The 13,233-nt window shown below is 39.8% G+C and overlaps 1 protein-coding gene across 2 annotated transcripts in view; it reads left to right on the top strand.

The window, feature by feature from the left end:
* Window positions 1-3,448: 3,448 nt before the first annotated feature.
* TAX1BP1 (Tax1 binding protein 1) overlaps window positions 3,449-13,233 on the top strand; it is a 50,311-nt gene continuing 40,526 nt past the window's right edge. For both annotated transcript variants that reach the window (XM_080932486.1, XM_080932485.1), the window contains exons 1-2: window positions 3,449-3,563; window positions 10,392-10,560. In XM_080932486.1, coding sequence (XP_080788612.1) covers window positions 10,399-10,560 — 162 coding nt within the window. In that variant the 5' untranslated portion in view covers window positions 3,449-3,563; window positions 10,392-10,398. The remainder of the gene's footprint in view (window positions 3,564-10,391; window positions 10,561-13,233) is intronic.

Genomic DNA, 13,233 nt, shown 5'->3' with positions numbered 1-13,233 from the left:
TGTTCTTTAGCAGAGAGCTTATACTACACAGCAGTTTTATGATCATTCCACAGTTAAGAATATCATCTCTCTGGCCAGTGTGAGATATGTAGGCCAGGCTAGCCTTGAACTCACTGTGTATCTGAGGATGACTTTAAAATACTGATCCTTCTGCCTTCTCCCTCCAGAACATTGGGATTACAGGTATGCACCAACCCACACTGTTCGTGCAGGACTATCTAGACAATACCCACTGAGATGCCCAGTCCCACAGTCCGTTCTTTTAAATGGTAATTAAAGGCCTGTAATTTTGATTCCTGGTTTTACAAACTGCTAGTTATGGCGGTGGAGTCTATCTTCAAATTTTTAAGCCTGCTAATATCTGAGCACTGATACTAGGTTGCCGGAACTAATGCTATGGATTACATATGTTGATTTTTTTTTTCCCTAAGCCAAGCAACTACCATCTTGGGGGAGTTTAGCTGTTCCCCTTGCAAATGGATTATCCCAGCTGGGTTTGTTGACCACCTCAACTTGTGGAGGGGTTGGAAGACCCTCACTAGAGAATCCAGCTACTCCCTATCACCTGCTGCCTGCAGCTCTGCCTTAATTACACAAGGGGCTAGAAGCCTTGGATCTCAACTTCCCTAACACTGAACCTTTGAATCAGTTCCTCACGTGGTAGTGACCTCCAACCATAAAATTTGGTTGCTACTCTATAATTGTAATTTTGCCACTGTTTTGAATCATAATGTAAATATCTTATATTCAGGGTATCTGATATGTGACTCCCCAAGAGGGGTTCCATGGGCTGAGAAACACTGGGCTAGAGTATACAGGCTGAGGAAGGCTAGGGGAAGCTGTCGGGAGATGGAGGCTGTATCTGTACCACTAGGGTAACATTGGCAACTCATCTGAACAGAGATTTTCAGGTGCAGCCTTTTGAGGGATGTAATGGCTATTCCTGGTTGTCAACTTAACTATATCTCTAGAATGAACTACAATCCAGAATTGGAAGGCTCACCTGTGATCTAGATTTTGAGGCATAGTGGCTACAATTCCAGGAGAGGAAGTCAGGGAGATCTCTGAGTTCAAGGTCATCTGGGACAAAGCAAGTACCAGATTCAGGCGTGCTGGTACACACCTCTAATCTGGGCCACACCTTCTGCTGGAGATTTATATAAGGACACTGGAAGAAGGAAGATTATCTCTTCCTCAACTGCTTGCCTAGTGGGACAGAGCAACTACTTGATCATTGGACTTCCATTCACAACAATGCTGACCATTGTTTGAGAGTTGGACTACAGACTGTAAATCATTATAATAAATTCCCTTATTGTATAGAGACTAGCCATAAGTTCTGTGACTATAGAGAGCCCTGACTGATATAGGGGAGGAGGACCCACAACCCATAGGTAATTCCTCACTTCTCTGTAAGTTCAATAAGCTCCTTGGTTTCCCAGAGTAAACATTAGAAGACTCATTCCCTTGTTTGTCCATTTGAGTTTGGAATCTTGTAAGGAGGAGGTAGATATTACTTACCTCCCCACCCTGGGAAGGAATTTGGGCAGAAATTGATTACAGTCTTTCAGTTTTAAAATGAGGAGGCTAGAATTAGTGCAACAAACCTCTTCTGAACTTCTAGAGTCAGGCACAAGAGCGTACGAATATTGGGTGAGGTGGATGACAGACATGGGCAGTGGAATTGGAAGGGGTCCTGAGGCAGCCCAAGCTCTGCTTCTGTTCCTGCAACTTCACTGTGAATTTCTGACTCCAGTTTTCGTAATACAGTCCAAGTTTAACATATAACAGAATGAGAGAGATTCCACAGGAAGACCAACAGAGTCAACTAACCTGGATCATTGGGGGCTCCCAGAGACTGAACCACCAACCAAAGAATGAGTGTGGATTAGACCTAGGCCCCTGCATGTATGTAGCAGACATGTAGCTTGGGCTTCATGCTGGCCCCCCAACAATTGGAGCAGGGGGCTGTCTCCACATTTGTTGCTTGTTTGTGGATCCAGTTTCTCTAACTGGGCCTCAATGAGAGAGTATGAGCCTAGTCCTGCAGTGACTGCTGTGCAGGGTTTGTGTGTGGGAGGATAAGAGGTAGTTCGATATCCAGGGGCTCTCCCTTCTCAGATGAGAAGGGGAGGGGGAATGAAGGGAGAAGCTGCAGAGGGGACTGGGAGGTGAGAGGGGCTGATGTTGGGATGTAAAGTGAGGAAATAAATAAATTAAAATATTAACAGAATATGTTCTTCCTGAAGCAGTAGAATGTCTTAACTCACAGTCAGCTATGGGATCAATCATAGGACCTTGAGTAATCTCAATAAGGAGTTCTGTGTGAACTAACAAAAACCCAAAACCCTGCCTCTGCAGTTTGGTAGCTGTGTCTCCTGACCAAAAGAATGCCCCATTGTGGTTAAATGTCCTTGAGGCATCTGTCTGTCTGTCTGTCTCTCTCCAGGGCATTATTCCATAACTGCACTAAAATGAAGTGTCTGAAACCTCAAAAGACCTGTATTATTATTATTATTATTATTATTATCATTAACATTGTGGTTTTGTGACCCATTTTCCCCTTGAGTTTTTTTTTTTCTAGAGCAACATAGGAAGAAATACCTCAAAATAAACACTTGGTTAATCATGACATGGAAGTGAAAATAATTTAAATCTCTAAAATTACTTCTGACTTATATAGGTTATCTTTCTCTGTTAAATGTCTAGTTTGAATGGAAACTTTATGGGATTTTATTCAAATCCATTATATTCTTGCATTGGAATATTAATTACCTCACCTCATAAATATACTACCCATTTTATTCATAAATATTTCTTTAAAACCCACAATGCTGAACCTTAACTTTTGCTTCAACTGCCTATGTCTCTCAACAGTAATTTTTCCTTTTGGAGTATCAGAATGGAGAGATCCATATTTAAAAAAAAAACAAAAAAATACCCGATTTCAAAATATAAGAGACAAATGAATCAGCAAATATTAAGGACCTGTCTTATGGAGGCCAATATGGACTTGAATTGGAAAATGAAAGAACTTGAAATCAAAGTTTTGTTTACTACTGTTTTAATGTTTAATGTAATGTTACGCTTTCTTCGCTTGTGATAGTGTAAATGTCAGTTTCATATCAACGCGGAAATATGACGGTTCACTACGTGCTAGCTATGACAGTTGGGGCTTCTCTATACATTGAAACACATTAACTTAGACTGATATTTTAAGACCCAAGTCGGCTCGTCTCTGAACGATCCTTCCCACTTCTCTGGCAAGTCAGTTAATTTATTTCAAACAGACTGTGTTTTGAGGTAACTACGTCACTGAGCGAAAGCCACAGAGGACAAGCTGCCAGGGAAACCACTAAAGAATTCACCACAGCTAGCGAGTGGGGCGTGTCGCCACGGAGCATGCGCAGAAGCAGAAGCGGAAGCGAGCTTTCCTAGGGCGGAAGTGACGCGCCGCCGGTTCTCGGCTTAGCGGAGGTGTAGCCGGTCTCCGCTGAGAGCCGGAGGTGGTGGCCGCTGAGCTCCGGAGCGCGGCGTAACGTGCCGGGCGGAGGCCCTGACGGGTAAGGCTTGAGGGCTGGCCGCGTGCCTTCGAGGTAACCGGTGCTCGCGCTCCGTCTGGGTCCTGGAACCTGGGTCTGGCCCGTGTTGGGAACCGTCTCCGTGGTGACGAAGCTCTCCTTCCCAAGGACAAGCTTCTCCCGGGCCTCGATTGTGACGTGTTCTGGACTTGGGTTGACCGTGGAGTGGGAAGCGTGGCGGGAGCGGGCGCGTTAGGCCGCGGGTGATCCGGAGGTCTAGCAGGCAGGAAACTGACTGGTAACGGGTACCCTAGGCCGTGGCCAGCCGGGGATGACCCAGCCTGAGAAAAGTCGGATTGTTTTGGTTTGAGTCTCCTCGGGAGGAAGAGGCGGGGACTCCCAGTGTCGCCCAGTTTTGCTGTTTACGTATTTTGGCCGGATTTCCTAGTTAAGTCTTGTTTGGAAAGCAGACACCCCCCCCCCCCAACCCCCCATCCCGGTGCCGGGAGAAGGCTTTAAGAAATCTTGGGTAGGATCATTTCGCACTTTGGTCGTCCGGACTTGATTTTACGACTCCGCCTCCCTCGCCCCACCCACCGCTCTCACCGGTGTTTGGACGGGTCAGAAGGTGCCAGACGTCGGGCTGGACGGAGCTCATCGCCCGAAAGCTGTACTGTTAGAACTTAGCTGGGGTGGACGCTTGTATTTCTCTATTGAGAAATATGAAGTACAGTTTGTTCCTGAAAGTTTTTTTGGAAAACGTTCTGGCGTTTGACTATGATAGATTTTCGGCGTTATCGCTATGTTGGTATGTTAGAAATTTTGATGTGAAGTATGTTATTGGTCGCTGCTTTCTGCCAGTGGTAAAAATTCATGGTCAAGACAGGAACAAATACGAATTAAAATTTAGTGTTCAATCCAAGAACATTCGAAAATGGTTATTTGAATAACATTTGTTAAAAGTGGGCTGATTAAGTGGGCATGTAATCTTTTAAGGTTCTCTCTAGGTGTTGAGAAGAGGCTGAGGCCAAGGACTCGCCTCCCTTTTGTTCTTTTCAGGGGTAAATTAGACCTCTGTATGTCCCTTTCGAATGTTAGGCTTACAAGCAAACGCCCTGAACTTTTAGATTTCTGCAAGAATGTATTTGACTATGCTAGGAATGACTGGTTAACCACCTCCTCCGCATCCTCTTTATTGTTAAATTTCAAATACAGTTGTATTACTTGTTTTCAAGTTATTACATTAGCTGCATACCATTTGCTTTTAGGATTACAGACACATATGTGAAATTTAACCATTGAATACCTTCTCTAGGACAAAAATACCATCTTAGCATTATTAGTTGTAACTGTTATAGGATGCTGTTTAAAAAAATTTAGACTTACTTTATGTGTATGAGTGTTTTGACTGCACTTATATATGTGTACCACATGTATGCCCAGTGGCCACCTAAGTCAGAAGAGGGTGTCAGATCCCCTGGAACTAGAGTGATACGATGGTTGTGAACCACCATGTAGGTGCTGTGAACCTCGCTTAGGTCCTTTGTGAGAGCAGTAAGTGCACTTAATTACAGAATCATCTCTCCATCCCCTAGGATGCAATATCTATATTTATATTTCCTTGGAAGAATTACCTTACATGTAAAATTTATGGTTGTTTATTTATTGCCGGGGCCTCACTGTTGTAGCCCTGGCTGTCCTGGAGCTCTGAACGTAAAGCTGGCTGGCATCTACCCACCTTCTGAGTGCTGGTGTTAAGGTGTTTACAACCAAGCTCTGCTTCACCATGAATTTATTGGTATATTTTCTTTTGGAATGGTTGTTAGTAAGTAAACTTTGGGCTTATGCACTTGTAGCTCTAAGTTTACTGTGTTCTAAATAAGCCTTAAGAGAAATTACAAATTTCCCATCTTCTAGTACTTGTGGGCCACAAACATAGTATTTTAGAAATGAATTTACTAAAAAAAATACAAAAAATAAGTTAAATCAGACCTGATGTTTTGTCACCTGGAATTGAGGCAGTGTCATGAGTTTGAGGCCAGCCTCAGCTAGAGTTGCACATAGAGTCTCAAAAGAGGAAACAATAACTAAACAATAGAATATAGAGACACTCAACTGCTAAGACTACTGGAGACAGATGTCTTCAGGAGTGCAAATTAACAAGTCTTTGTTTCTGCCTCCTAAAAAGCTGGCTGGTAATATCTTTCTAAGACTATCGTATTCTTCAAACTACGCCAAAGACTGAAGTGTGAATAAGGGAACTTATTGAATATCAGGCTATTTTTATTCTCCATGTTTCTGTCATTTAAGATTTAAGTTTGGAGAAATAAAACACACCCACCCACACATTTTTGGAAGGAGCGTCTTGCTTTGTGTGTAGCCTTGGCTGGTCTGGAACTACTTTGTAGATCAGACCACCTCAAACTCACAGGGATCTGCCTGCCTCTATTTCCCAAGTGCTGGAAATAGGCCTTTATCTTTGTAACTGAAGATTTAGAAAAACATTGGCTGTCAACCACTATCTTAATTATGGTACTTTGCAAGGGCACAGAGTACCCTTGCAGTGTTTTCTATTGAAGTTAACAAGGATTGTTTTTGTTTTATTTCTTCTCTTTTCTTATTATTCTAGTTTTATTTCTTTTTTTTATTAGCTTACTTTTTTATTAGCTGTTACTGACTTTATTTTTGAAATTTCTGATTGCACACAAAGGAAACGGGAACAATGAAATTAAGATTTTTGCTGTTATTTCATTACCTCCCCCAACACTTTGGATTTTCTTCTGGAGTTTTTAAAGTGAATGCTAGAAATTAAGCCTTTCCACCTATGTTTTATAGCTGATGAAGATTTAAAAATATAATGTAATATATCACCCAGATTTTTTGAAGCTTAATTGGTAGGATAGGTAAAATACTTAATATTTAAAAAGTCATTTAATTTAAAAAGACATTTAATTTTGTATGGAGCAACTGGAAGAAATAGTACCACAAAAAGCTGCTCCATTTGGTGCCAGTAAAAGCCCATGAGTGGTAAAAGTAAGGATGGCATGGAGAGAAATGCTTTTTCCTTCTTAGTTTTAGACATCTGCCTAGCTAATGCCCACCATCTCCTTACTCATCTCGTCTTTGGATGTTATGGAATTATCAAAATAATAAAATTGGGTTTTAGTGCCAAGATGCCAGTTCAGGGGTTCTCAGTCTTCCTAATCCGAGACCCTTTATTGCAGTTCCTCATGTTGTAGTGACCCTCAATCTTAAAATTGTTGTTGTTACTTCATAAATGCAAGTTTGCTACTGTTATAAGTTGTAATGTAAATAGCCAGGGTTCATTCAACCTGGAAAGGAGCTGAGGCTCAGAGGTTGAGAAATGCTGTCATAGAGTGTAGTTGACAGCCTGACACTCTTAAAGAGGAATTCTGGTAATAGGAAGGGCTCACTGTAGCATTTCAGACATTGGGTCCTAGACATATATCGTGCCCTTCAATTAGTGACTGGGAATTTTTAATTTACTTTCTCTTCCCAGCTTACTGCACTTGTTTCTGTAGATATGCCTTGGAGACAAGGAAGCAGAGTCTGGCATGGTGAAGTTGCCTGCCTGTATTTCCTCTTACCAACTAAGCAGGGCTTGTTCTTTGCTCTGAATGTCAGACTCGGGCGTTGCCACATGGTGATGCAGTGACTTTCCACATGGCTATGCACTTCGACATTCTCAGTGAAGGCCAATGTTTTTAGTAGCTTTCCCATCATTTCAGTATTATCCGGGGGAAGAGTGAAGCAGAGTTACTATGTGGGAGTCAGAATTTTTTTCTAATTTAAAATTGATGATTCAAGTTGTGTTTCTTCCTGTTAACTTTTAAAATTAGAAGCTATATTTTCATAAATGTAAAAAAGCAAAAAAAAAAAAAACCAAAAAAACCAAAAAACAAAAAAAAGAGAAACAAACCAAAATTGTGTGTGTGTATAAACCAGAGGTTAATGTTAAGTATTTCTCTCTGTGACTCCACATTTACATATTTTGAAATAGTCTCATTGAATCTGGGGTTTGCTGATTTAGCTAGACTAGCAGCTGGCCAGTGGGTCCCTAGGATCTGCTTGTTTTTTATTCCCAAAGCTCTGGGGCTTATAGGTAAGTGCCTGGGGATACGAACTCAGGTCCTAATGTTTGAAAAAGCAGGTACTTCCTCCAGCAAGCCATCTATCTTATCAGTCTCCTTGGTTTTTTGTTTTTTAGGTGAGGGGTGAAGGTGGAGGTCTCATAGTCTAGGCTCTCATAGCCTTCAAATCTCTGTAGCTTGAGCATTGAGCTTTCACTCCGGATTCTTTTGTTTCTAAGTACTAGGATTATAATTGTGGGCCACCGTGATGGCTTGACCACAGATAGGACCTTTGTGATGTGAACATCATACATATATAAAGTATATATATTTGTTGTTGTTAAATCTTGAGTTAGATGGTGTTTGAAAGTGTGTGCCTCCCCTCTAGCTTCTGGATATACTTCTTTTACAAAACATGTCTGGCATCCTTTCCACTGCAGTTTTCATCTCCTTGGATAAGTTTCCAAGGAGAACTCATCTAGTCAGTGGTTCTGCCATTATTGGGGAAGGCATAACACAGCAGCAAGCATGTCTTCTCCTGGTCATTTTCTTTTGAGGTAGCCCAGGCTGGCCTTGAATTACTTTCTGCTTCTGCCCTCTTATATGTAGGATTACAGTTTTGTATCACCTGCCTAGCTGGATTATGGCTTTTTATTTCTTAGTCTTTAAATTTTCTTAGTCTTACTATGAATGAAGTCATGGCTGGTCTTGAGGCAGTCCTGCCTCAGCTTCCAGAGTGCTCTTATAGGCCTGCAGCAGCATTATGCCTGGTTAATAAGCTTTTTAATAATTGTACAAATGAGTAGCATCTACTGCTGTGCTTTCTAAGTAGAAACTTCATTGAGTTGTGAAGTAAATTAGATTAGATAGCACCGATTCTGTCCTGGTTTCCTTCATTGTTGCAGTGATCCTCTGTAATGACTTAGAAGAAAGTGCTATAGGCAGTTATTTTTGTGTGTGCTGTATAATTAATGATTGTATTGAGTCTACGATATGCTCTGTAGTTGCTTCTTTGAGTAAATTTCATCATTGTTTTTCCTTTTTCATCAAAAGTAAAGCAGATTAGAAAAACATTTGGGCTGGTGTTACAGGCTTTTATTTCCTGTACAAGAGAGGCTGAGGCAGGATTGCTGAGACTTAAAGACAAGCCAGGGCTTCATAGCACTCAGCCTTAAATAAATAACTGAAATAGACAAACAAAACAGAACCATTTGAGTCTTGTACTTTTTGTGGTCTGTCTCTGTCATTCATCTAGGGTTTGTTTACTAAACAGGAGAGCATTTATTTACTGGATCTATGGTAGATTTTTCAATATTATATTTCATCAGTGCTATACTTTAAAAACTTAAACATTTTTATTGTATATGTGGATGTGGGGTACATGTGCCACTGGCTACTTGTGGAGGTCAGAGGTGCTTTTCTCCTTGCAACTTCCACATGGATTCTAGGGATTGAACTCTGGTTGCCAGGTTTGAAGGAAGTACCTTTATACCTGGAATCTTCTTGTTTTTAATACCCATTATTTATTATTACTTTAATGTTTTGAGATTATAAGACGATTATATCACTTCTTCCTTCTGTTTCTTTTCTTCAAATCCTGCTCTATATCATCCTCCTTGTTCTCTTTCAAACCTATGACCTCTTTTATTTGTTAATTGTTGATACATGCACATATATTCATATATTCCTAAATATAACCTGCTCAGTCTATGTGCTGTCACTTGTGTGTATGTATTCAGTTAATGCCTACTTATTTTTAATAAGTATATAGGTAAAACAAATGAATAAAGTAGTTTTTTTGTTGTTTGTTTTAAAAATAATATCATTAAACCCAGAAGGAAAGAATAACAATACAGGTAGAGGAATAAGTATAATGGATATTTTAAGTGACCAGCTGAGAAAATTTACATGCTTAAATCCCAGGAAGGCTGGCAGAGCCTGAGTTCAGAGTTAATAACTGGCTTTCTATTCAGCTGCTTACAGGATTAAGGGAATTTTTAGAACCTGGGGTAGGAGGGTGTGTGTATGTGTGCATGTGCACAAATTCATCATTGTTCTCTTTCAATGGCCCTTACGATTCTGGATTCAGAACTAGGGTTCAGAGGTGGTGGTTTAGGGTATTATAATATGGACTGAGTATGCAAACGAAACGTTAGCATCACGTTCACTGTGGTAACCCAAATTCTAGAATCTAGGGAGAGGAGGAAGATGGGAGTTTGGGAGGAACTTGAATATGAACATGGTGTTAAGAGCTTCCATACAGAAATTCAGTAATGATTGATAACATAGATACTCAACTGCCCTTATTTTTTCTTTCTTTCTTTTTTAATAGTGCCTATTGCTAGAGAAAAGTCAGCAGGTTTATATTGGCAGAGCCTCCATTAAAATACTGCTGGCTCTTTTGTTTTTTATTAAGAGTAGTGGGTTTCACTTTCCTGGAGAGCCACATTGCATTGAGTTTTGTTTTGTTTTGAGACAGATCTTAACATTTTTGGCTTTTAAGCTCGTGTAGCTTCTTGAGTCATACTAGCTATAGTTTACTATTTTTGCATTTTGTCATATTTTAAAGGAATATTTCTCATGTTTAAGGCATATAAATATTTAGAGTTTGAATTGTGTCTGTATGTGTATAATGCTGGGCATTGAACCTAGGGCCTCATATATGAGGAAAAGGGGCTTGACTCACTGAGTTGTGTCCTTATCCCAAAAGTTGTATGAGTTTTAGAAGTATAAGTTTACTCTAGTTGACGGTGCTTAACTTGTATGAATTATTTTTCAGATACACAATGACATCCTTTCAAGAAGTCCCGCTGCAGACTTCCAACTTTGCCCATGTCATCTTTCAAAATGTGGCTAAAAGTTACCTTCCTAATGCACACTTGGAGTGTCATTACACTTTAACTCCATATATCCATCCACACTCCAAAGATTGGGTTGGTATATTCAAGGTAAGAAAACTTGAATATTTCTTTAATGCAGATTCTTTTCATTTTAATCTTTTTAGAAATTATATTTGTTTATTTTGTAGCATGTGCGTGTGTGTGTGTGTGTGTGTGTGTGTGTGTTTGTTTGTGGTGTGCATGCCATGGTTTGTAACTAGTCAGAGGGGAACTTGAAGAGTTGGTTATACCCTTTTATCGTATAGGTTTCAGGATTGAACTGCAGTCATCACACTTGGCTGCAGGCATTTTTACCTGAGGATCTGTCTTGCCAACCTGAATATTTTCTTTAAACAGATTTGGATTTATCGTAAACCTTGTCTTGAGAAACACTATATTAAGATTCATTCAGTTTTGTAAATATCACCATGAAATAATAAACACTGTGTGGTTATTTAAACACTGGGAACTTAATTCCACAGGTTTTCTTCTCTGATCAAAAGATCCAACTTGGGTAAGGTATTTGCGGAAACTTTTTAGAACATTCTGTGTGTGTGTGTGTGTGTGCGCATGTACTTGTGTTGTCTGTACTGGGGACTGAACCCAGGGCAAGTACTGTACAAGTGAGCTGCATCCTCAGCTCAGAATTCCTTTTTTAAAAAAAATGTTTCAAATTCTCCCATTTTATATTTAAAGTGGAAAATAATCATTATTTAAAAAATCTTAAATTGTATACTCTTGTCGTTTGTGATTGATTTTGTACAGCTCTGTAGCCATGCATTGCTTCTTTTGTTATGTACCACTTTAATATTGCTCATATTGTTATTGTATTATTTTTAGGTAAATACTTCATTTTACTTGAGAGAACAGTAAAGTCTTTTTTGGCTGGTTCATTTAGTTACCAGTCATTTTTCATATTTACTTGAAAATTATGTTCCAGTAGTTATTACTTTGGTATTCCCCATGTTGGAGGTTTTCTGCAATTTTCTGGCTCTTCGGAATATAGTAGAGAATAAACAAAAATTCAAAAGGCTAGGAGAAAAGGTGTTGGTCTCTTTTCTTTGCACAAAGGAGTTAGACTAGTCCAAGCTAAAAGGGGGCCCTAAATGGTTACATTATACAATCTGTGAGGTTTTTAAACTTGTGACAAGGGACAGAAGGGAGAATCTGCTCATTGCAAGGAAATCTCACTTAAGCTTCAGAAAGCCACAAGCACTTAAAATTAAAATTTGGGAACCTTCAACTGATTGTCCCTAGCCAGTTCAGTCTCTGTAGGAACTGGCATGTTCTTGAGAAGGTCACCCTTCAGTTTAATTACTTCTCCATGTTTTGGATGCTCAAAGTAACACTGCAGGTAAATTTCTTCTTGAATGCCTTCACTAGTTTGTTCTTTATGTAATCATCAGTGAGCCCTTGGATCAGGGTCTTCCTGCCATTTTTCTGTTGACTTTGTATATGAACATAATCCTCAGTGCCCATAGGAAGCCGGTCATTACCCTTACTTGAATCAGCAAAAGGGTTGAAAGGGTAGAGGTTTTGGATAATGGCCAAGTGTGTCATAGTATTTATGTACATATTCATTGAATCAGTTCATTTAGTTAATTGAACCAGATTCCTACTATAGGACTTTTACATTGTAGCTAAAGCCTTAGTCTCCCCCCCCGCCCCCCAGAGTCTTAACTCTGGTATGGGCTGGGCTGAATTAGAACTCTGACCCCAGCAGACCTCACTGTGTAGCCTAGGCTTTTCTTGGATTTATGAAGGCTTTTTGAAACCCAAAGAGGATAAGCCAGAGTGTCAATCACAAGTTCTATTAACAAGCTCTCTGTTAATCTGGTTTTGGTGTGCATGATTGAGCATGCAAGAAACAGGGACTGACCTCAAAATGCCAAGGCTCAGAGCCTGGTTTACCATTTTGGCTCCAATCCCAGCTCAGGCTCTCAAAACTTGGGATTCCATGACAACCCCATGGTGAAGTCCTCTGCATTTTGAGGAGTCTTATGCTGTTTCTACAAATAAACCTGTTCTGTAGAGATAAACTAGTTAACTGCTGTGAAAAGTAGATCTAAAAAATGTTTGAATGTTTTGTTTAAGGCTTTAGTTAATTCTCAAAACATTTTGTTGGAAGAAGTGATTTAAGCCACTCATAGTTTGTAAAGGTTCACTCTGGCTTGTAATGTTTTGGCTGAGAAATCTGCTGGTAGTTTTCCCTTTTATGACGACATTTTCCTTGCTGCTTAAAGACCTTTGGCAGGTTGATAATAATGTGTCTTGGTGTCTTCTTGTGCTTTGAGGTTGTTTTGTTTATGGAGACAGGGTTTTCTTTTACTCTCTATAGCCTAGGTTACCTTACTCTCTCAAAATATGGGGCTCTTGGCATAGAGCATTAGCTACTTTTAATTTCTTTACTTTGTTCATTTTCTTTTCACACCTAGTAAGTTTTAGCTGCTACTTGTACAAATATGCTCTAAGGTTCTCCGTTTCTAGAAGTTATTTATTTAAAGTCTTGTTTTCTACTACCCACTGGCTTTGAACTCAGTCCTTTTTCAGCCTCATCAGTAATGGATTAAAGATGCGCACCACTACTCTGTTATGTTGGTTTTATTGATAGGTTCCTCTATGTTCAATCCCCTTTTCATACGCTTTTATATTCTCTGACTCAATTATTAATATTAAAATGTAAAATTACATTTAGTTAAAACAATTTTCTGAGTACGTGTGTGCTAGTGCCTGTCTTGTATG

This window comes from Micromys minutus (assembly GCF_963924665.1).
Source record: "Micromys minutus genome assembly, chromosome: 18".
Lineage (NCBI taxonomy): Eukaryota > Metazoa > Chordata > Mammalia > Rodentia > Muridae > Micromys > Micromys minutus.
Note: the sequence above shows the minus strand (reverse complement) of the source record. Positions and strands in the feature narration are given on the sequence as shown.